Genomic DNA, 25417 nt, shown 5'->3' with positions numbered 1-25417 from the left:
AGTAACAAATGAATTTGCAAGTTTGTTAGAAAGATTCCAACTTCCCAGTGCCAGAAGATGCAACAATAATGTGTGTCTAAGGTTTGCATGAAATATAGGTACTTTGGTAATTTTTTAAAATAAAGTATGAAGTCTTGGATCAAGGTGCAAACCACTAGAGAGGTAATTGTACAATGAAGAAAGGATTTTCACACTGACTTATCCACTCATAATTAAGGAAGGTGCCATCCCAAATATTTCAAAAACAGCTTCTTTTCCTGCAAATTAAGGGAGCTTAAAATTATACGTAGAATAAATTATTAGTACACAACAGTGTGAGCCAAAAGCAATTTAACAGGTACATGCTGTTTCTGCGGGTTTCTTGCATTTTTAAAAACTGAATTTAAAAAAAAAAGGCCTAAAGCTTATAATTCTTCCTTGTAGAAGGATGCTTCTGATTATTTTGCTTGCCTCTTTCTGTACCTTTTTCAGTTCTTCAGCTTCTTTTTTTAAAAAATTTGTGGTGATCCACACTGTAACAGGACGTCGTAATTTCTACCAACTTGAAGAACTTAAAAGAGGATTATACAAATTGACGGATGATAAGGTTAAATAGCTCCTGATTAGGGCAACGTGTTTTGAATTTAGGGGAGATGAGCAGGTAGGTTTTCCTTGAAAATCTCCCTCCTGCCTTGTTGGAGGAAATGTCCATCTGGGTTCAGTTCCAAGTGGGGAGAAAGACACTGGAAACATGGAGACTGCTTGGAAAGATGGTTTTTAATGGTGGACAAGACCACATGGTTTGAGGTCCTGGGGGGGGGAGGGAAGGGATGCTGAGAATGCCCTGGTTTTATGCCCTCTCTGGGCTTTTGAATTTGAGCTTGTATTCCTATTGGTTATCAGACTCCCATGGGGTCATGCAGGGGCAACTCTGTAGGCTGTCCTGAGTCTCAGGCTTGGTTGAACCTTGCTGGGTGATGATATAATGAAAGGGCTTTGGGATTCCTATGATGGCTCTGCCTGAAGGAGGTAGATCTTTCTTATGTCTGTTATACTGGCTCAGGCCTTAATGGCCCGTTCGCAAAGGTAGAGGCAGCTGAGTTTATGAGAATAGGGGAAATATTCCACCTATTTTAATATTTCCTAAAATGTATCATTTTTCTAGGAGAGGGATGGATGCTGACTTGCTACAGCGTTTAAACAAAATGTGGGACAGGTACTGTGGCACTTTGAGTTAAACAAGCATAGTTCGTCTTATGTTATGACAGGAATAGTTCTTAATTAGGGAATTAATTGGTGAGGCAATGAAAGTGATGTGTCTTTTACAGGAAGATGCATGGTATGTTTTTTTTTCTTGCCAGTTTCAGGTGTGGCTTGGTATCAAGAAAGACAAGAGTCCAGGTATTTACCTCAATAAGCTTTACATGTTTGTTCAGGTGAATAAAGATGGAGGGGAGGGGCCTTAGCAAGGGAGAACCCTGAACAGACTTTAATACTCATATTTATATGTTTGCCATATTGTCCACACCACCACCCAAAAACACTGGCACACTTCACTGAGACAAGCTGGCACACTGCAGATAAGATAAAGGAGTACAGAAATAATAGCAATAGCAATAGCAGTAGACTTATATACCACTTCATAGGCCTTTCAGGCCTCTCTAAGCGGTTTACAGAGAGTCAGCATATTGCCCCCAACAATCTGGGTCCTCATTTTACCCACCTCGGAAGGATGGAAGGCTGAGTCAACCCTGAGCCGGTGAGATTTGAACCGCTGACCTGCTGATCTAGCAGTAGCCTGCAGTGCTGCATTTAACCACTGCGCCACCTTGGCTCCCCATCTCCCTTGGAGGTCTTCTAAGGACATTGAGTGTCATCTCAAGGACTTTGGGTGTTTCTTGAGAAACTTTCCATGGCCTTGAATGCCCTGCAGAAACAACAGTGCCATCGGCACATATGCTCCCTCAAAACTGTCCATAAAAATATTAAATTCATGGTTAATAGCTGAGGCTTTCTGCTCCTTCTCTCATTTGTGGCCATAGAAGAAATTCTGGATCCATTCAGGGCCTGTTCTTCACAAAAAAGGTGATTTCTAAATTTTAAGATAGGATATAAAGTGGGACAAGGAAGTATCGCCTTTTAAAGTCAAGGTTATATTGGGATTTTTTAAATGTCTTACTTACTGTTATCTGCAGCCTTTTCTGCCTCTTTGAATGTCTTTTCAATACAACCCATCCCAAGGAAGGGAAATTAAATTATCTTGGACTAAGTGGATTAATTTCTCTGAGTAAAAGAGCACTAGGGTGGGTAGGTGATTATGGAAATTTGGTTTCTGGGAGACTGACGTTTCTTGGCTACATCTTCGCAAATACATATTGAGTGACTTCATGATAAACTCCCCAAACCTGAGCAAATGACTGTAAAATGTTTACAGAGCATTAGTTTTATTGAATAAAAGCAATCATTTAAGTTGTTTGACAGGCAATCAGAACTTCATTCTCTCATCCTGCAGAAAAAAAAATGAGATTCTTGCTATTACCAAGAAGTTACCTATTAAGGAATGAGATCAGTTTACTTCTTCTGAATGTCAAGCGATGATTGATAATCAGTGGTGGGCTTCCAAATTTTTTACTACCGGCTTGCGCGCATGCGCAGAAACGTCTGGGCGGGTGGGCGGAACTTTCCACTGCCGCTACTACTGGTTTGCCCGATCCAGGCCGAACCGGGAGCAACCCACCTCTGTTGATAATTCAACTGCAGATTTTTGAGGGCCTGGGCAGGAGGTCGTAAGAATACTATCGGAAGAAATCTAAATTCTTTATAATATCTTTGTTCTTTGTTCCAGTCATAATATGCATTTACTTACCCACTGTGGAGGTCAACTGAAATCATATAGCAGCTAGAGCACGGTTGTCAAACTTGCTGCATCACGTTGCTGTCACATGACGTCTCACGACAGTTTCCCCCTTCTCGGAGTTGGGGTGGGTGTGGCCTGCGCATGACGCATCCGGCCTGCAAGCCTCCAATTTTGCACCCCTAAAGTGAGGGAAAGAGGGAAATCCCAATGTTCACTCTAGCTGATCCTATGGTTGGCCAACTGTAACTTTCAGGGGAATTTGACAAAAGCAAGAACAGCACCATCAACTTAACTCTGATTCAATGGTTGGATCCCAAAACATTATTATTGGTAACTGCTGTTCAGAGACTTGTGTGGTCCCTGAATCCATATCTGTTCTTAGGTAACAATTAATAAATAATATTTGTATCTCAGGGTAGAAATGATGCGTCCTTGGTACTTTCTGAGCTTGACTGTTTTCTGACAGATGTTTTGTTACCCATTAGGACTAGTATTGATGATGTTACCTAGTTTGGGTAATGGAATTTCTGGAAGAAAACAACCAAGTTCAGAAAATACCATGGATTCCTCATGATAAATAATTCTAGAAAAGAACAGAATAACAGAGTCGGAAGTCAACATTATTAACTTCCCAACATTTCTTCTTTTAAAAATATAAGTATTAAATATCAGTTCTACCCAAGCATGTAAGTATTTATTTTTATTTCAAAAATATTCAGAAGAGCTACCACTTTCCTCTTGATTTCCCAATGAATTTTTAACATAGTTAAAGTTGAATGTACACATTTTAGCCATATTCCGGCTTTCCTAAATGGTAGCATTGATACTGAAATATTTTAACATAGAACATAATTTTTGTCACTATGTGTGAGATACCAAATTGCAATTAGTAAATGTAAAGAACGGTGATACAATTTTTAAAAATTGCCATGTGACATGAAAAACTATGTGATTGAGGGTGCTAAGATTTTGCTTTCTTTACAGCTCCTAAATTACTTAGGTGCTCTTGATATTTTCCCACAGTCTCATAAATTAACTAATTAATCAAGCATTAATGGCCTTGTCAGGGCAGATGTTAAATCCAGCTGCTAGACACAGTTTTAATGGTTTTTTTCTCATCTTTTTTTATTTTACAAAGCCAATTAATTCCAGGATGAACTTATACTCCTGGGAAAAGGACATGTACTATTTGTCAACCAAAGAAAACAGTATTTATATCATGATTTAAGGTCATTTAGATATTCTATTCGTTTTAGCTAGGAATATGTATCAAACTGCCAGAACATTCAATATGGACCACTTTGGACAAATATTTATGTGTGACGAAATGGGAAATTCAGAGATTCATTTCAATGTCAGAGTTTATTCAGCCACAAGTTATAGCTACCAGAATTGAGAGAGGACATACCGATGGATTATGTGCCTACTTCTTAAAAAAGCTCCCCACTGCCTTAGCAGAACCTCTAAGTATAATCTATGAAAAATTCTTCAGTACCAGCTCCTTGCCCAACCTATGATCACTAGCCAGGGCCATCCCTATCTTCAAAAAGGGTGACCCTAGCTTAGTTGAAAATTACAGACCAATTTCTTTATGTTGCATCACCTGCAAAGTCATGGAATCAATCATGAACCAATCCATTACCCACAGCCTACTCTCTAACAAACAATTTGGTTTCAGGAAAAATTTGTCCTATAATCTACAACTTCTGCACTGCAAACACGTATGGACTCCACAACTCAACCAGGGTAAAGCAATAGACGCAATTTACATAGACTTCTGTAAAGCCTTTGGTTCCGTGGTACATGACAAATTACTTCTAAAACTACAATCTTTTGGCATTTCCAGATCCCTGCACAAGTGGATAGCTGTGTCCCTGTCAAACAGGCAACAAATAGTGAAAGTAGGGAGCGCTCTATCAAAACCTGCATCTGTTAACAGTGGTGTCCCCCAAGGCAGCGTATCAGGACCCACACTCTTTATACTTTACATAAATGACCTTTGAGTCCATGTCATAAGCAATTGCATTCTCTTCTCTGATGATGTAAAACTATTCAACACCACCGACAATGCTACTGCCCTACAAAGAGACCTTGGCTATGTGTCAGAATCATCAAACAATTGGCAACTCCAAATCTCAACCAACAAATGCTCTGTCTTACACATTGGCAAAAAATAAATACATCAGAACACCAAATACAAACTAGGCAGATATGACATCGTTGATGACCCTCGCTCTGACAAGGATCTTGGAGTACTCATCTCAAATGATCTAAGTGCCAGAGCCCACTGTAACAACATTGCCAAAAAGGCATTAAGAGATATTAACCTAATCTTGCGAAGCTTCTTCTCCAGTAATATTGTATTGCAAACTAAGGCATATAAAACCTTCGCTAAACCTATTCTCGAATACAGCTCATCTGTCTGGAACCTGCACTGCATATCAGACATTAATACAATTGAGAGAGTCCAGATGTATTTCACAAGAAGAGTCCTCCACTCCTCTGCTCACAACAGAGTACCTTATATAACCAGACTTGAAATTTTCAGCTTAGACAATTTAGAACTATGCCACCTTTGGTCTGACCTGAGCATAGTACACAAAATTATCTGCTACAGTGTCCTACCTGACAATGACTACTTCAGTTTCAACTGCAACAATACATGGGCTCACAATAGATACAAACCAGGGGTGGGTTTCAACCGGTTGGCGGCGGTCCCTGCGAACCGGTTGGTTGGCGAACCCGGAAGTAAGTAACTTCTGGGAATGGCGAAGGGCCCACCCGCCCGCCCAAGCTCCTTACCCGGTTTTGATGAGTTCTGCGCTTCCACGCATGCGCAGGACGCATACAGCGCCTGCGCGATCCTCCAGGAGCAGCTGGAGCATCGCACAGTCGCTAGTACGCATGCGTGCACCGCACGCGTGCACACGCATGCCGCACGCGTGCACGAGGACGCCGCCGGCCCCGTTCCAACCGAACCGGTTGGAACGGGGCGAGAAACCCCTGATACAAACTTAACATAAACTGCTCCAAACTCGATTGCAGAAAAGACGACTTCAGCAACAGAGTGGTCAATGCCTGGAATGTACTACCTGGCTCTGTGGTTTCTTCCCCAAACCCCCCAAAACCAAAACCTTACACTGTCTACTGTTGACCCATTCCTAAGAGGTCTGTAAGGGGCATGCATAAGCGCACCAATGTGCCTACCTGTTCTACTGTCTCCACTTATTCGTATCCATTTCTTGTATTCATAATTATGTTTATACTTATATCTATCATATTATACATGCTTGACAAAATAAATAAATACCATAAATAAAAACTACTGAACATGGAGCAGGATAGAAGTGTGTAGTTTACATCACCAGATTAACACACTGGCTAAACAATGCCAACCATTGTTAATCTCTCACCAGGTATATCAAAGAAACAGATTGATATTTTAAAAATCAAAAGGGAAATACAAATAATAAACCAAGAGAATAACCTGGATATATACATTTTTATTGGACTTACAAAACAAGCTTGTTAAAGCTTTGAAGAATGTTGTGAAAAGGGACAAAGAAGAAATGAAAGGAAATCAAATTCTATGACATTGAAGTTTATTTGAACAGACTAAAGATTAAGATTGTTAGAAGTAAAAGGAAAAAATATAAAGGTTTTTTTAATCAAAAATCTTCCATCTCTATTATCCCATTCTTTTCCCTTAGCCTTGCCAAATGCCATTTTTTTCTAAACTATCATATGCTCATTTTGCATTCCAAACATTTGCTAGGTTTATTTGCAAATAGTCCTACCAATTGATTTGATCCAGAACTTTTTGACTGTTACTTAGTAAACATTTGCCCATTGTCTCCCCCTCTCTCTCTACCTTCATTTTATATGCCGTTATAATCCATCGGATGCCTGGATAATTTAAAATAATTTCCTATCTATCTCAGGATCCAACTTTCACTATCGTACTTTACTAATGAAAAGAATATTACTTCAACTATTATAATTGTTTATTTTTTTAAAAAATAACTTTATGCTACATGCTCTTCCTACCTATCAGTAAAACTTTACATGTTTTTATATAAAAATTATCCAAACTAACTGGATTTATCTAATTATTAACCTAATTACCTTAAATAAGTATTACTGTATGAGGAATGTAGACTTTTCTTTTGGCAATCCAACCTAAAGGGCACGGTCTTGTTTAACATTTTCAACATAATTTACTAATATTTATTTAGCAGTGTTATATTCTTAAATACTAATTGTAGAGCTTTTACCATGCTCATACCATACCTAAACATATCTTAAATGCCTTCTACTTTCCACAGAATATAAATCCTTTTAATTTTGTTCTCTGTTTAATATATGCAATCTAGAACACTCTGCCCAGAAATTTGTAAGTTTTAGTGTGACAGTAGAATGTATTCTATAAATAACATATATAGAAGTCTTGCAAAATATAGCATAAGTTATATTTCTTGATTTGGGGGAAATAAAAATGAATGAAGTTACACATTTTGTAGTGAGACTTTGGATATTGCTGCAAGATTTTAGAATGAAAAAACAGATAGGATTGATTTTTTTTTTAAATTGAAGACAATTAGATGCATTATTGTATGATATTTGATTGCAGGTTTCAAAACAATGTAAGGAGTTAAAACAGATTGATTACATTGTATTCATTATATAATACACCGATTTTGAACTTTGCTTTCTTAAGGTGCATTTTTGACAATGTAAATTCTGTCTCTAACACTTTGATTCTAAATCCTCCTTCACAATTACTTTAAAAAGAAAACATAAATTAATGATACTTTATTTGATACTATGGGAGCCCTGGTGGCGCAGAGGTTAGAATGTAGTATTGCAGGCAATCTCTGCCTACTGCTTGGAGTTCAATCCTGACAGGGCTCAAAGTTGACTCAGCCTTCCATCCTTCCGAGGTCGATAAGAACACAGATTTTGGGGGGCAATATGTTGATATTGTAAACTGCTCAGAGAGTGCTATAAAGCACTAAGGAGCAGTATATAAGTCCTATTGAGTGTTCTACATTTTTAGAAAACTTGCACAATAAGAAACTTCAGGAGTGAACATGTGTTGTAGCCCTGATATGCATTGGCAACTTGCATGCACGTTCCTGATTAAAATTTATTTCCAGTTAAAAAATATCACAAAGGTTACAGTTTGTAAATAACTCCACTCAGGAAATAAGCTTTTGACTTTATCATGGATATGTTCCATAGTGCTTCAGGTGTGTCGGTCTAATAGCAAGAAGATTCTTGTACAAAATCTTACTCATCCACAAATCCCTTGGATTAGTCTCTTTGAACGTAACCTATTTCACAAGATTCTTGTAAGTGTAAAATGTACCAAGCAAAAAACATGTATGATGCTTAGCTGTTTGGAGAAATAGCGGGATAGGAGCTTAGTAAAGAAATTTCCACACAGGGAAAAACAACTTCATCTTTTCAAATTAAATCAGGACTTTGTGCTAATGTGAAGCAGGGAATCTGCCCTGCTCAGATCACTTGTAAACTATGAATCCTGTTTTTCTGGTCTCAGAGTTTTGGGATTATTTTTCCAACTATGATTGTTGAATTCCATATTGCAAGCCATTTATGGCAAGAAGCATATTAAAGTTGGAATAAAGATAAAGGTTCTCCTTGCACATATGTGCTAGTCATTCCCAACTCTAGGGGGTGGTGCTCATCTCTGTTTCAAAGCCAAAGAGCCAACATCTCCGTGGTCATGTGGCTGGCATGACTAAATGCTGAAGGCACATGGAGTGCTGTTACCTTCCCACCAAAGGTGGTCCCTATTTTTTTACTTGCATTTTTACATGCTTTCAAACTGCTAGGTTGGCAGGTGCTGGGACAAGTAATGGGAGCTCACTCCATTACCTGTTACTAGGGATTTGAACCGCCGAACTGCCGACCATTCTGATCAACAAACTCAGCATCTTAGCCATTGAACCATCGTGTCCCTTTTCAAATAAAAGTTGGAATACACATCTTAAAATATGCTGAATCCAATTCAAACTCATACATACCCAAGAAACTTATAAAATTCTATAGTTTCCTGGTTCTGTTCACAGTGTCATGATTCTTTGGCTGTTTTCCCCTTCAGGAAAATGTAAGTGTAACCCTTGAAACCACCGTGGGTTACTCTACCCCTGATGTATAAACATGACTAGTTGGCAATAATTTGGCTCAGTTGTGTGATTGTGGAACAGTCATAACAGAATTTCTGTGGGCTTCATGTAGACCTTGAGTATTAATTAGCTATTCATATTAAGGCAACAATAGATGAAAATAAAAAAGGAAAGGATTACACATTTCTCCCTGTAGAGGAGAATAGTAAAACCTGCTGAATTCTATAGGTTTTTATTAGTCTTAATGGCCTATTAATGACTTGGTGGGGGGAAGGGCATTCTACCAGACATAGTGAAGTGAACATATTTGATCAAAGGCCATGCAGGGGTGGGTTTCAGGCGGTTCGCAGCGGTCCCCGCGAACCGGTTGGTCGGCGAACCCGGAAGTAAGTAACTTCCGGGAACGCCAAAGGGTCCACCCGCCCGCCCGCGTTTCTTACCCGGTTTTGATGAGTTCTGCGCTTCCACGCATGTGCAGGACGCATACAGCGCCTGTGTGATCCTCCAGGAACAGCTGGAGCATCGCACAGATGCTAGTACGCATGCGTGCACCGCGCACGTGCACGAGGACGCCGCCGGCCCCATTCCAACCGAACCGGTTGGAATGGGGCGAGAAACCCACCCCTGTACTGAAGATAGTCAAATGAACCTGCATTTATATTACTAATATGGAAGATTAAAAAGAGTACAAATTATTTTCTTGAAGCTATCTAACCAGCAGATATTCCTGGGGTAATCTAGAGGATTTCGCTGTGGCTATGCAACCATTACTAACATAGTATTTAGATGCTGATTTGCCATGTGAGTTAATTAAATATCCCCTATGGACAATAAATTTCGTTGGGAAATAATAGCGATGACTCTCTTTATAGGGAATCCCATTTGTTGTTGTTGATGATGATCTTATTCTGAATAAATTTCCTGGGAGAAAGATTTCTATTTGTGTCTTCTCCTCTTTGACTGTTGTTCAAATAGATCTTTCTGGGATGTCCAATTTTGCCCTTGTACATATACTAATATACCTCTTTTGGGATCTGAACCTTTTAAAATCAAGCTTCCCCCTTTTTTAGTTTTATATTGTATATCTCAGTGGTGAAATTTATTTATTTTTACTACTGGTTCTGTGGGTGTGGCTTAGTGGGCATGTCAAGGGAAAGATATTGCAAAATCTCCTTTTCCATCCCACTCTGGGGCCAGCCAGAGGTGATATTTGCTGGTTCTCCAAACTACCCAAAATTTACACTACCAGTTCTTCAGAACCTGTCAGAACCTGTCAGAACCTGCTGAATTTCACCCTTGGTACATCTTGATTTTGCCTGTGTTCTTCATTTCTGACTGCTGACTTTGTAGCCATGATAAATATTTGATCTGAAGACACCCCCAAGTCCCCTCCTGTCCTATGTCCCAAAGGTGCTTTTTTTCCAAGAGGCAACTGAAGAAGCTTCTTGGATGAGAAGCAAAACATCTTGAAAGAAAACATCTTGAAAGAAAAATCAGAAAGTCCAGTTTAAAAAAAAACAGCTTTGTGACAACCATGACCTGGATAACTGAGTCTCTCCGTAGACATTCCTATTCTGTGGTTTAGCCCATTTTATAAACCATCTCATTCCAGGAGTCTATCATAAGATAAAGGTTCTTTGGAATGTGTGAAATGCTTCAGTAAGTGTTGATTGAAAATTGCAGAACTCAAATCCTTCCCTTCAGGTGTGCAAGGATTTGAGAAGCTGTTCTCCTTTTGGAAAGAGAGGGTTAGAAAAATAAAAGCATGATCATTCCACGCTAAGAGGATTTTGGTGATTAGGAAGAGAACTTTAGGGCACACACTGATTTCAAAGAAGGAAATCAATGTCCAAGCAAGGCTGAATCATTCACTCTAAAATTAAAGAGCTTATCACAAAGTTATACTTATTAACTCAGAGTTCAGCTTTTTGTCTGTCCTATGTATAAAAGAGGGACACCGTGGCTCAGTGGCTAAGACGCTGATCTTGTTGATAGAAAGGTCGGCAGTTTGGTGGTTCAAATCCCCAGCACCGTGTAATGGAGCGAGCTCCCTTTACTTGTCCCAGCTTCTGCCAACCTAGCAGTTTGAAAGCACGTAAAAAATGCAGCGTAGAAAAATAGGAACCGTCTTTGGTGGGAAGGTAACAGCATTCCATGTGCCTTCAGCATTTAGTCATGCCAGCCACATGGTCACAGAAACGTCTTTGCACAGCACAGGCTCTTTGGCTTTGAAACATAGATGAGCAGCGCCTCTTAGAGTCGGGAACGACTAGCACATATGTGTGAGGGGAACCATTACCTTTACCTTTATGTATAAAACATCACAAGGAGCTTTTAATCTTTTTGCTTTCCTTGTTGTTAAAAAACAAAAACCTGCTTTGCTGAGCACAGTTTTAAGTTAATGTCAGATATATCTGACATTAGAATTTGCAAGAATAATATTCCTGTTAATCTGAGAGCTGGCACTGTGTCAAATGCCACTCTAAAGATTCCTAATACAGGCAGTTGTCAACTTAACAATAGTTCATTTAGTGACTGTTCAAAGTTACCACATCACCAAAAAAGTGACTTATGTCCATTTTCCCACCCTTAGGACTGTTGCAATATTCCCATGGTCGCATGATTAAAATTCAGATGCTTGGCAGCTGAATCATATTTATGATGGTTGTAATGTGTCAGGTTCATGTGATGACCTTTTGCGACCTTCTGACGACCAATATCAATTCGGAAGCCAGATTCACTTAATAACCGGCATAATAGAATGGAATAGGAATAATAGAGATAGAAATAGAGCTGATCATAAAGTGATCTTGGAGGTCTTCTAGTCCAGCTCCTTGCTCAAGCAGGAAAACCTATACCATTTCAGATAAATTACTGTCTAGTCCCGGGATGGCAAACCTATGGACACGTGCCACAAGAGCCGAGGTGGCGCAGTGGTTAAATGCAGCACTGCAGGCTACTTCAGCTGACTGCAGTTCTGCAGTTCGGCTGTTCAAATCTCACCGGCTCAGGGTTGACTCAGCCTTCCATCCTTCCGAGGTGGGTAAAATGAGGACCCGGATTGTTGTTGGGGGCAATATGCTGACTCTGTAAACCGCTTAGAGAGATCTGAAAGCCCTATGAAGCGGTATATAAGTCTAACTGCTATTGCTATTTGTCAGGGCACGCGAGGCATTGCCTTGTCAGCTGGCCAGCGCACGAGCTGAGTTCAGCCTTTTTAAAAGCCATTTTTCACCCTCCCCAGGCTCCAGAGTTTTTATAGGAGCCTAGGGAGGGGGGAAAACAGCCTCCCCCAGAGGCCCTCCGGAGGCTTCAGGCAAACTGGAGATTTGGGAACGGGCTTCCGGGTTGCTCCTAGGGACGGTTTAATTCCTCCGGAGCCTTCAGGAAGCCTCCTGAAGGTCCCAGAAGGCTCCGGAGGACTAAAAACGGCCATACGAGCATACTAGAAGTCCGTTCCTGAATTTCTGATTTACCGTGGGGCCGATTTTTTGCACTCCGGAGGCTTCAGGGAAGCTCCTGAAGCCTCCGGAGGGCCTTGGGAAGCAGGAGAGGCTGTTTTCGCCCTCCCCAGGGTCCTATAAAGCCTGTGGAGCCTGTGGAGAGTGAAAAATCCATGCAAAAAATGGGGGGGAGCGCCTGTCATGCACACATGCTTGCTGGGGGGGGTCACACATTGCATTATGGGTACGGCACACCCACACACGACCCCTCCTGAGCTCCCCGCCCTTATGGCACGCGAGCCAAAAAATGTTCGCCATCACTGGTCTAGTCTCTTCTTAAAAATCTCCAAAAATGATTTCTGAAGGCAACCTGTTTAATTGTCCTCACTGTTAGGAAGTTTCTCCTTAATTCCAGGTTGCTTCTCTCTTTGATTGGTTTCCATCCATTGTTTCTTGCCTTGCCTTCTGGTGCTTCAGAGAATAATTTGACCCCCATTTCTTTGTGGCAGAAATACTGGAATACTGCTATCAGGTCACTCCTAATGCTTCTTTTCTTTAGACTTTGTTGTTGTTGTTGTTGTTGTTGTTGTTGTTGTTGTTGTTGTTAGTTGTGAAGTCGTGTCCGACCCATCACGACCCCATGGACAACGTTCTTCCAGGCCTTCCTGTCCTCTACCATCCTCTGGAGTCCAGTTAAGCTCACTCCTACTGCTTCAGTGACTCCATCCAGCCACCTCATTCTCTGTCGTCCCCTTCTTCTTTTGCCCTCAATCGTTCCCAGCATTAAGCTCTTCTCCAGTGAGTCCTTCCTTCTCATTAGGTGGCCAAAGTATTTGAGGTTCCTCTTCAGGATCTGGCCTTCTAAAGAGCAATCAGAGTTAATCTCCTCTAGGACTGACTGGTTTGATCACCTTGCAGTCCAAGGGACTCGCAGGAGTCTTCTCCAGCACCATAGTTCAAAGGCCTCAATTCTTTAGACTAGCCAGAACCAAATCCTGCAGCTATTCTTCACAGGTTTAAGTCTCCAGACCTTTGACTCCACGCTAGTAATTTAACAACCACTATGATTAACTTAACAACTGTGGCAAGAAAGGTCGTAAAATGGGATAAAAATTCACTTAGCAAATGTCTCACTTAGCAACAGAAATTTTGGGCTCAACCGTGGTTGTAAGTCGAGGACTACCTGTGCGTGCTAATTTTTTTTTTTAAAAAAGGTCAAGATTCCTCTCATACACCCTTTTAAGTCTGCAGTTTTCCCCCGCAGTTATTCTTCCTTTTTAGATGTCATTGTGCCAAATATACAGCTATGAATTTGCCATTCGTTGCTACCCATCCGTTAACACCATCCATTATATGAAATTTGCTCAGTTTCACACTCACTGAAATCCATGGCAGCTTTCTTTGGCATCCTCTGTGCATTGTGTTTGCTGGGAAAAAAAACAACAACAACAAAACCTCTGCCTGGGAAAAAAAAATAGAATTGAAACGTGAATGCAATATTGGTCTCGGTAATTGGCTCTCAGCTCACGTAGATTGCATGGTCACATAAGTACATTATAGAGCATTTGTGTAGCGCAGAAAATGTCAGAGTGATGAGCATTTTCAGTGGCTGGGCATGCATTCTTCTATCCATTGTCAGGAGAAGGTAATATTTTATAAAGTTTGTAAAAAAAACAAACACAACCCGCACACCCAAAAAAAAAAACGGCTCAAATCATCTCGTAACAAATGCTGATCAAGCTATTTGCAAACGCTTGCCCAAGGATGTCAGAGAATAAGTCGTAGGAATAGTTCTGTTGCCTTTCGCTGACAGATTTCAGAGGCTGATGGCTTGCTATTAGGGTAATACTGCATCTGCTGATGTGTGTCAGCGGTGAGTCAAAACAGCTTTTGAGATTATGTTGCTAACATGCTGGGAGAAGGGACTGAGTCAATGGCTAACCAGCGTTGGCTGCGCCAGGGGCAACAGAAGTTCCTTTGATGTGAGTTGCTGGTGGAATATATGTAAAAGCATTTAAGGCAAATCGGATTGCTTATAAGAAGCTTTCGGTTGGACAACAGGTTTTTGCTTTGACCGAGGGCAGATGCACTAAAACGACTTTTGTAGATGAAGTGAAAACGGCAATAGAAAAACAGCTTACCATATAGAGAAACCTGCTGAGAGGGTGAAAACACAGAAATAACAGGCAGGGCAAGTTTGGAAGAAAAGAGTTATTTGAATGAGACGGAATGAGTCTTCAGGAGGGCAGGAGAGCAACAGGAACAGGCTGAGAGGCTGATCATAATTATGGATCCAGTATTGCCACCTCTTGGCTAAAGCAGAGAATTGTTGGATTTGAGAATTGTTGGGATGGCGCTTGGATGTGAACTAGATTTCTCGTTTTTTCCGGGCCAGTAGCAATCCTTTTGCTTTTCTACATTCAATGTAGACAACCTACAGAGCCAGCTATGACCCCTACCACAGCCAATAGAATGCATGTTCTTGCACAGGAACAGGAAGCTCAAGTTCAAAGACAAAGAGAAGGTATAAATAACCCTCATCCTCAACTTCTACCCAGAATCACATGTGCTTGGTGGTTCTGCTTCAGAGGTGGTATTCAGCAGGTTCCGACCAATTCTGGAGAAACGGTAGTGGGAATTTTCTGGCTGGCCACGCCCCCATCTATTCTCTGCCTGCTGAGTCCCAGCTGATTGGGAGGGAATGGGGATTTTGTAGTAACCTTCCCCTTGAGTGGGGAGGGAAAGGGGATTTTACAGTATCCTTCCCCTGCCACACCCACCAAAGCACACCCACCAAGCCACCCCCACAGAACCGATAGTAAATCAATTTGAATCCCACCACTGTTCTGCTTCATCAATAAATGGACCCTCTTTCCAATCAGCCTCCATTTTGTCTCCAGTGCCTTTCTCCCGGCTTGGAACTGAAGCAGATGGATATTTCTTCCATCACACTGCTTTGATTCACTTAACAGCTGGGGCAAGAACGGTCGTAAAATGGAGCACAATTCACTTAACAACTATCTCGCTTAGCAACAGAAATTTTGGACTCAGATGTGATTATAAGTTGAGGCCTAACTATATTATGTATTGATAGAAAATAGTGATAAAGAGAAGGTTGCTCTGCCTTAGGAAGTACATTGTCTCATCTGATAACTTTGTAAAGCCGCTTAGCTTCAGAACAAACACAAATATGTCTCCCCCCCCCCTTTCTTGGCTAATTTTTTAAAACAATCCGCAACCCGTGGCAGATTATAAGCAACTTAATTATAAATCCCAAGAGATGCTGATCCCGTTTTAACAATTCTGTATACAACGCCATACTCTAATAAATGCAAATCAATGCCTTCCAGTTCCATGTTCCCACGTGCCACTCCTTGTAAGTAACAATTCACCCCCCAACCCACTTTTCCCCTCTTGTTGTCTTCCACCCCATTTCAAGAGAATACATGTATGCAAAGGAGGAGGAGAGAGCAATATGATAATGTTTGATTATTACCTGGAATTTTAAATCTGGCGTTTTAGAATTGTGCAAAAGCACTGTACTTGTTAACTTTCATTAGCAGCACCCTAATCTCTTTCAGCTTTTTTTTTTTGGAGGGGGGGAAACATGCAAAAACCTCCATTTGAATTTGTGCATGTAAAAACCACGTAATTATAATCTTGTCATTGTAGCAATTAGAGAACTGGGAAATAGGTTCTATGTATGTCTGTTTGTACCGTATGCACGTTTATGAGAATGAACTTCGAATAGGATAATAATAATAATGATAATCAATAATTATTTCTTTTATCCAAGGGAGACAGAAATTATACCTCCTCCCTACATCCCAAGATTTCTTAATTTAACCTTCAGGATTGAAATTTCCGAGCCAGGTATTTCAGTCCCAACCCAGCTCAGCACTGGTGGGTTCCAGGCGGTATGGCCTAGTATGGCCGTACCGTTAGTAGCCGGGAGTAGCGCCCACCGATACAGTGGCTCGTTTGACCCACCCACCCGCATTCCTTACCTGTTTTTGAAGCAACCGGGACAATTGTGCACACATGCCCAGTGCGCTGCGCCTGCACGACCTCTACCGAGCAGCTAAGTGTTGCAGGTCGGTGGCATGCACATGCATGCGCAGCGTGCATGCCCGATGAGGACACCTGGCCCCGTGGACAGCGTACTGGTTGCGATGGGAGCTGGAACCCACCACTGCAGCTCAGGTAATATCTAATTCAGGTAGACTTCAGCTTGCGACCACAACTGAATCCAAATTTTCTATTGCTAAGCAACACAGTTGTTAAGTGAATTTCACCCCATTTTACAATCTTTCTTGCCACAGTTATGAAGTGAATCACTGCAGTTGTTAAGTTAGGGACACAGTCATTAAGTGAATCTGGCTTCCCCCTTGACTTTGCTTGTCCAAAGGTCACAAAAGGTGATTACATGATTCTAGGGCATCATCATAAGTAGATGTCATTTGTCAGGTGTCCAAATTTTGATCACATAACTACAAGGATGTTGCAACTGTCGTAAGTGTGAAAAATAGTCATAAGTCACTGAAAATTCAGTCATTAAATGAAAGATTGTAAGTTGAGGACTCTGTCAGATACTGTCATTGCATATAAAAATATTAGAAAAAACCCTCCACAATGAACTGTATGAAAAGTGTGGGGTGTATCATAGGATCAAAGTGTATCAACTCATAGGAAGTAATAACTGAACTTTGGATTATTTAAGAAAATACAATCGTCAGACTTCTCATTCCCCCAAGCCCCTGGTCATAATAAATCTAGGAATTTCTTTACTTACTTACTTATTTATTTATGATTTTGAGAGTAGCTACTGAATTATTGTATGTATGTATATAAATCTAGGCATTATTTATTTATTTATTTATTCATTCCTCTGAGAGTATTTACTAATTATTATATGTGAGTATGTATATTTACAGCTCAATATTGTTTCACCATGTCCACCCAGAATTAAATTCCATTCAACTCAATGCTTTTATTTCTGGATAGGTAAATATCAGCGTATTTTCTGTTTGAACTCAGACTGACCTTGTTCTTTCGATTGTTATTATTTTTATTACTTTACTTAAAAGTATTGCTGTTGAAAGGCAACACTTTCCTGCATCTGCTGGACTCCAATCCATAAAAACTAAGCCATAATAAATCTGTTAAATCTTCAAGGCTATTTCTTTTCTTGTCTTTTCTTTTCTTTCTGCATTTGCATTAATTTAGTAATTGTATGAATACTGACCGTTCCATCTCTGAATAATATAAATTAATGTGGTGCTTTAAAAAAAGAAAGGAGGGGAGAAATTAAGTCTAACCATAAATTGCATCCTGAAGATAAATTAAAAGCTTAACATCAAGGTTGCTGTTCGTTTGATAGGCAATTTGGCAACAATGCACAGGTACAGTATAGGTGGTACCTTGCTCAACAGTAGTAACTGTGAAAGGGATCTTGGAGTCCTAGTGGACAACCATTTAAATATGAGCCAGCAGTGTACAGCAGCTGCCAAAAAAGCCAACACAGTTCTAGGCTACATAAACAGAGGGATAGAATCAAGATCACGTGAAGTGTTTATACTACTTTACAATGCCTTTGTAAGGCCACACTTGGAATACTGCATTCAGTTTTGGTCACCACGATGTAGAAAAGATGTGGAGACTTTGGAAAGAGTGCAGAGAAAAGCAACAAAGATGATTAAGGGACTGGAGACTAAAACATATGAAGAATGGTTGCAGGAACTGGGTCTGTCTAGTTTAATGAAAAGAAGGACTAGGGGAGACATGATAGCAGTGTTCCAATATCTCAGGGGCTGCCACAAAGAAGAGGGAGTCAAACTATTCTCCAAGGCCCCTGAGGGTAGAACAAGAAGCAATGGGTGGAAACTAATCAAGGAGAGAAGCAACTTAGAACTGAGGAGAAATTTCCTGACAGTTAGAACAATTAATCAGTGGAACAGTTTGCCTCCAGAAGTTGTGAATGCTCCAACACTGGAAGTCTTTAAGAAGATGTTGGATAGCCATTTGTCTAGAATGGTATAGGACAGTGGTAGTCAACCTGGTCCCTACTGCCCACTAGGGGGCGTTCCAGCTTTCATGGTGGGCGGTAGGGGTTTGCTGTAACTCTGCTTTATAAATTTTATAAAGTTATTTCCCTACTTTATTAATCACCATTACTGTGGAACCGGTGGGCGGTTAGAAAATTTTACTACTAACAGAGATACAAAAGTGGGCAGTAGGAATAAAAAGGTTGACTATCCCTGGTATAGGGTTTCCTGCCTAGGCAGGGGGTTGGACTAGAAGACCTCCAAGGTCCCTTCCAACTCTGCTATTGTATTGTATTGTATTAACATATTTCAGAGAAGACAATATCTTTCCCTGATTATTTTTTGCCTCCAAACTACAGAGAGGCATGGGGGAAATGAAGTGATGCCCTGTTACTTCAGTAGAGATATTTGTGGGGGAGCTCTAAATCCTCTGAAAAGCTAATTAATCGATTTTCTTGCTAAAAATGAGAGCCAGTTGAACTAGGGGTTAAGACACCAGACTAGAAATCAGGAGACGCTGATATCTCATATCTCCTGCCTTAGATACGAAAGCTGCCTGGGGAACTCCTTGAGCCAATGACCCATTCTAGTCCCACCTTAGGCATGAAAGCTGACTGGAGAACCTTGAGCCAACGCCTAGGCGTTCTAGTCCTGCCTTAGGCATGATAGTTGGTTGGGGCAACTTTGAGCCAATCACATATTCTAATCCCACCTTAGGCACCAAAGTTAGCTGGGTGACTTTGGATCAGTCCTTCTCTTTCAGCCCAACCCACCTCACAGGATTGTTGTTGTGGAGAAAATAGGAGAACAAAGAAATATTAGGTATGTCTCAGTGGTGGGTTCTGGATCCCGTTCTAACCGGTACGGTTGGAACAGGCCTGGCAGCATCCACATGGATGCGTACAGCGCGTATGCACACGTGCGCAGTGCGCGCATGCTTCTTAGCACCTTGGCGAGCCTCCGCAACACACCAGCTGCTCAGCGGAGCGGAGCGCAGGCACTGTACACGCCGTGAGCGTGCGCGGAAGTGCAGATGGCTTAAAAGACTGGTAAGGAGTTCGGGCGGGCGGGTGGGCCCTCTGGAGCACCATACTGGAACGGTATCCCATGGTCCGGTTTGGCTCCGGTACGCCCGTACCAGGGCGTACCACCTGCAACCCACCACTGGTATGTCTGCTGCTTTGAGTTACTTAAAAAGTAATGAAGACGGATAAGATTTTAATAAATAAAACATTAAAGGAAAAGGGGCAGTACAATTCTGAAGTCGGTTCTGAAATGTTTGTTTTCTTTTTTCTCCTTTTTGTATATATACAGTATATATGGACCAGTGGTAGAATATGATTGGTACGCCCCAATACAGGCGTACCGGTGCCTGCTGGGAGCACCAGGTACCATTCCTGTATATGTGGTGTGGCGTGCATGTGGTGGACCTATGGTGCTCTGGAGGGCCTGCCGGCCTCCTTACTGGTATTTGAACCGATCGGCGCTTCCACGCATGAGCAAAGAGCATGTAGCACCTGCACAATGCTCCACCAAGCAGCTGGAGCATCGCGTACAGTACGTACGCATGCACATGCTGCGCACGTGCATGTGTTGGACGCCCGGCCCCGTTGCACCATACCGGTTGCAATGGGATGCGGAACCCACCACTGATATAGACACACACACATGCGTGGGCATACATAACACACAAATAATAATGAAGTTCATAAAACTTTCAGAGGAAGCTACTAAATTTCATGAAAACGATGTAACAAAAATATTTTTCCTACTTTTCTCTATAGTAAAGGGCCCAGCATATGTAGTAGTGTTGCAGTGTTGGTGTCAAATTCATATCTCTCTTATCTCTTATCTGTTTTGGTTTAACAAAATCGTGTTTTTCCTTCCATCCTTAGGTCTGTCCCTTGTCACAATTTCCAATTATATTTCTTTTAGAAAGATACAGAGAAGGAACAAATGACTAAGGGCAAAGCAGCCATCAGCATAATTATTCCATTTACAAGCATGTGTACCAATGTTAAACATTGCTTGTTTACTTCAGAAAGCCAAATGGTAAACAGAAGTATATATAGATAATATCTGATCCTCTTTGACAAACACCTTTGCTATGGAAGCAATTCCATCCCTCCGTATTTTGCCCATATTAAAAAAAAATGTATATAATAGGAAAAGAAGTAACGATAGAAAGAAATGAAGCAAGATATGTCCGTGAAGAAAACAAATTTAGTAGTCTCCAGAATGAACTGATAAATTTGAAGCCATTCTGTATTTATTACTTTCACAGCAGGTGTAGTATGCATATAAGCAGAGTTTTGAAGCTTATAAATAACTTAACATGTTTTTACATGTGGATTCATGCATTCAGTTATCAGGAGGGTAATATGCCAACATTTATTGGAATTTATATACAGAATGGAAGGTATGGTTTGGCCTTCCACATACATGCATGTTTATCTCTATTCTATGTATTGTGGATAATTCAACAGGTTAATTAGCAGGTTAATTAACAGGTTAATTAAGGGATGCAGTGGATCAGTGGCTAAGATGCTGAGTTTGTCGATCAGAAGGTCGGCAGTTCGGCGGTTCAAATCCCTAGCGCCCAGAGGTTGGTTGCAAATCCTGGTGCTGCTGGTTCACTCGTGTTCGTGCATGCACTCACTTCTGCGCATGCGCAGAAGCATCCAGGTGGGTGGGCAGAGTCTCTTGCTGCGCAGAGTCTCTTGCTGCTGCCACTACCAGTTTGCCAGATCCGGACCATAATGGGAGCAACCCACCTCTGCTAGCGCCGCGTAACCGAGTGAGCTTCCATTACTTATCCCAGCTTCTGCCAACCTAGCAGTTCAAAAGCCTGTAAAAATGCAAGTAGAAAAAATAGGGACCACCTTTGGTGGGAAGGTAACAGTGTTCAGCGTTTAGTCATGCCGGCCACATGATCACGGAGACGTCTTCGGATAGCGCTAGCTCTTCGGCTTTGAAACGGAGATGAGTACTGCCCCTTAGAGTCAGGAATGACTAGCACATATGTGCAAGGGGAACCTTTGCCTTTACCTTTTACAACAGGTTAATATAAACATGCCAAGGGAATATAGTTATTCTGTGTTTAGTGTTGCAGTATTTTTCTTTTACCGCTTAAAAAAAATGGGAACAACGGCATGTGCTTTCAAATTCAGCATTGTGGAGTTTCATAGAAAATGTAGCCTAGCATACACTTTAAAATATTCCCGAATACAGACCCAGACTGTGGGGGCGATATGCTGACTCTGTAAACCGCTTAGAGAGGGCTGAAAGCCCTATGAAGCGGTATATAAGTCTAACTGCTATTGCTATTGCTATTGTCTCCGTCTCAAGGCCACTGAACCAGCGTTGCCCAAAGACATTTCTGTGGTCATGTGGCCAGCATGACATTATGGAGTGCCTTTACTGTCCGATCGGTGGTACCTCTTTCTCTAATTGCATTTGTATCCTTTCTTTTGAAAGCACAAGTTTGACAATAAATCATGTCTCCTTCAAGGTGGAGAACACTAAAACAGTAATTGAAGGAAAATGAAGCTGTTATTTTTGCAGCGAAATGAGCATGTGAAATGAGTGCAATGGTGTGGTAGTTTGAACATTCTTTGGCATTGCCCTTCTTCAGAATTGGAATGTATCATTCTTGCTACATCAAAGGAAAGAGTCCCTTGAATCAAGAACTTCAATCAATGCCAGCCATTTTGTGAGACATAAGGCAATCTGGAAAAATCTGAAGAACTCTATATCATGGTTTGTGTGAATATACTAGAGTTGGGAAAGAATAACTTGTAAAGTAATTGCAAATAGAAAACATTATGATGAGTTTTGAGATCTGTATTTTGATACTGATATGTACACCTACCACATTTTGAACTTGATCCTCTTATCCTACTTCAAAAGCTTGAAAGGAAACTGCAAAGTTCAGTAAGCAATGAAGAGTTAAAAAGAAGAGTCAGAGAGTGAACGGGTAGGCAAAGGTAATTGCTAGAGAAGAAAATAGATACTACAAGGTCCTCATGCAGAAAATAGTCCAGCAATCCAAGATCACTGAAAATTGAAACTGAAAATATCTCCAGGGAACTAGATTGAGAGTGATGGCTGCAAAAGCACCACAGATTTTAACAGAATAACAGAATTAGAAGGCACCTTGGAGGTCTTCTAGCCCAACCACCTTCTCAAGCAGAGAAGCAAACGCTATAACATTTCAGGCAAATGGATGTTCAATTTCTTCTTAAAAACTTCCATTGTTGGAGCACTTACATCTTCTGAAGAGCCAAGGTGGCGCAGTGGTTAAATGCAGCACTGCAGGCTACTGCTAGATCAGCAGTTCAGCGGTTCAAATCCCACCGGCTCAGGGTTGACTCAGCCTTCCATCCTTCCGAGGTGGGTAAAATGAGGACCCAGATTGTTGGGGGCAATATGCTGACTCTCTGTAAACCGCTTAGAGAGGGCTGAAAGCCCTATGAAGCGGTATATAAGTCTACTGCTATTGCTATTGCTATTGCTGAAGGCAAATATTTCCAATGATTAATTGTACTAGCTGTCAGGAAATTTCTCCTTAGTTCTAGGTTGATTATCTCTTTGATGCATTTCTACCCATTGTTTCTTGCCCTGCCTTCAGGTGCTTTGGAGGATAGCTTGACTCTCTCTGCTTTGTGGCAACCCCTGAGATATTGGAACACTGCTATCATGTCACCCCAGCCCTTCTTTTCATTAAACTCGTCATACCCAATTCCAGTTCTTTGCTTTTTAAAATCTTCTAGTCCTTTAATCACCATTGTTGCTCTCCTCTGCACTCTTTCAAGAAATTCAACATTTTTTATATCATGGTGATCAAAATTGGATGCAATATTTCAAGTGTGCTCTTATCAAGGCATTATAAAATGGCATTAACCCTTCACATGCTCTTGATTCTATCCCAATGTTAATGAAGACTAGGACTGTGTTGGTTTTGTTGGCAACTATAAGAGCCGAGGTGGCAGAGTGGTTAGGGTTCAGTACTGAAGGCCACTTCAGCTGACTGTTATCTGCAGTTCAGCGGTTCTAATCTCACCGGCTCAAGGTTGACTCAGCCTTCCATCCTTCTGAGGTGGGTGAAATGAGGACCCAGACTGTGGGGGCGATATGCTGACTCTGTAAACTGCTTAGAGAGGGCTGAAAGCCCTATGAAGCGGTATATAAGTCTAACTGCTATTGCTATTGCTATAACTCTTCCATACAGAATATTTTTTGTTGTGTACCATTTATGACTTTTGGGCAATCCTCCCTCCCTCCCTCCCTCCCTCCCTCCCTTCCTTCCTTCCTTCCTTCCTTCCTTCCTCTGCTTTCTAAATTATAGAAGTAATTCGATATTCCGGTGCAATACGGCTTTGTTAACTGCTCTGTGATTGAAAAGCACAGTACGTGAATATTCTAAATAGATGAATAGGCTGCAGGAATGTCAATATCAGTTTTGAAAGTACAGGGACATTCCTTTCAGAAGATTAGGACAGACATTTCCCATTTGCAAATATGTTCCAATTTAGCCATTAATGGCCAAAGCTACAGAGCAATTTGTCCTTTAAAAGAGAGTCGAAGAATATTATTAAGAAGCATCTATTTTACATTTTGCGAATTTGTGGGTGGGTTAAGAAGAAGCTGATTTCTAATGCGATACACATGTAAATGTGTATTATTAGGAGAAATAATTCAAAGGAATTTGTTGGCTTCCTGAGGAAGAGAAAGCTCTGCTTGCAATTGGCATGTGCACGTGAGCCTTGGCTATCTTGTGTTGAGATACTGCATAATCTGCTAAAGGGAATGATAGAGCCATTGTGCTGATGAATGGCTGCATTATGTAGCATTAAATACAATTTATGTTAAAGCAACTGTCACTAAAAACATTAATTAATCAAAGACACTTGCACACTAGACTTTAATTTGATTTCTGTTAGTGAGACATCAATTCTACATTAGCTAATCTTTGGTTTAATGACGATCATAAAGTGGCCCCTCCACCCCTAATTCCCTAAACTTTCACATTTATCTTAATATTCTGGCTTATTTTAGGGATATGATGGTATTCCTGCAGATTTATATTTATTATCCATGGACACGTTTATGCCTATAATCATCAAATGAAATGCTCTAAACTGAACCCGCTTGTAATTGTTCCATTGTAGTCACTTGTTGTTTTTCTTCAGTTTCAAGCTTTAAAATGAATTTATGTGCTGGTTTTGTGCAGGGTGGTTTGGCAGATGAAGATTTATTCAGTTACACATCATAACAGGAAGTGATGAATCAATGAAAATTAGAGTTGGACAGGTAAGTACAGACGTTGGATAAGTGTTTCTAGCAGGGTCTCATGGCATCTTTAATAGGGATGGTTACAGTGCTACTGAAAACAAAGATCATAAGAAATGTTCTTCGGAATCTTAGAACAATTAATCAGGGTATAGCCTACATTTAATTATAAGGTAGACGACTGAAATTATATTAAATCTGATCCCTTCTAAAATTACAGCAAAGTAAAAGTATGTAAAGCAATATCAAATAATCATATCTGAAATTTAAATGAATGATAGTTACAAATCATGTATGGTGGGACATGCATGTGGGAATTAAAAACAACAAACTAACAGAACAATTATGACAATATTGCAATGTCTACATTTCCTTCATTGCGAACGCAAGGACACTTTGAAGTTTCCTAAAATATTGGCTTGTTTTCGTCATTTCACCAAGTTCTAAGAGTGTGGTAACTAATTGTTTAGAACATTCTACGGGTAAAGGTCTTTGTGTCTCATATTAAGCCTTCCTGATTATGGGATAATATTCAAATAGTTTTTATTGAGTTGTCAAAAGATGAGAGGAAACATTAAGTACTTATTGTAGATTATGATTATTATAGATTATGATTAGTATTGTAGATCATGGCAAAGCTATGGCAAATCTAGA

At 40.7% G+C, this 25417-nt stretch overlaps 1 protein-coding gene across 2 annotated transcripts in view; it reads left to right on the top strand.

Annotated features, from left to right (window-relative positions):
* Positions 1-25417, top strand: part of NAALADL2 (N-acetylated alpha-linked acidic dipeptidase like 2) — an 897010-nt gene that overhangs the window by 121292 nt on the left and 750301 nt on the right. Inside the window, exon 1 of one of the 2 annotated variants that reach the window (XM_087725222.1) lies at positions 24703-24784. The exons of the other annotated variant lie outside the window; for it this stretch is intronic. Within the exon in view, the coding sequence (XP_087581348.1) occupies positions 24764-24784 (21 nt within the window). The 5' untranslated portion in view covers positions 24703-24763. Of the gene's footprint in view, positions 1-24702; positions 24785-25417 lie in introns of those variants that run through there. 2 annotated transcript variants of the gene reach the window in all.

Source organism: Thamnophis sirtalis, unplaced genomic scaffold (genome assembly GCF_051295495.1).
Source record: "Thamnophis sirtalis isolate CommonGarterSnake01/CBP01778 unplaced genomic scaffold, rThaSir2_p1.2 scaffold_11, whole genome shotgun sequence".
Taxonomy (NCBI): Eukaryota; Metazoa; Chordata; class Lepidosauria; order Squamata; family Natricidae; genus Thamnophis; species Thamnophis sirtalis.
This window is presented reverse-complemented; position numbering and strand designations above follow the sequence as displayed.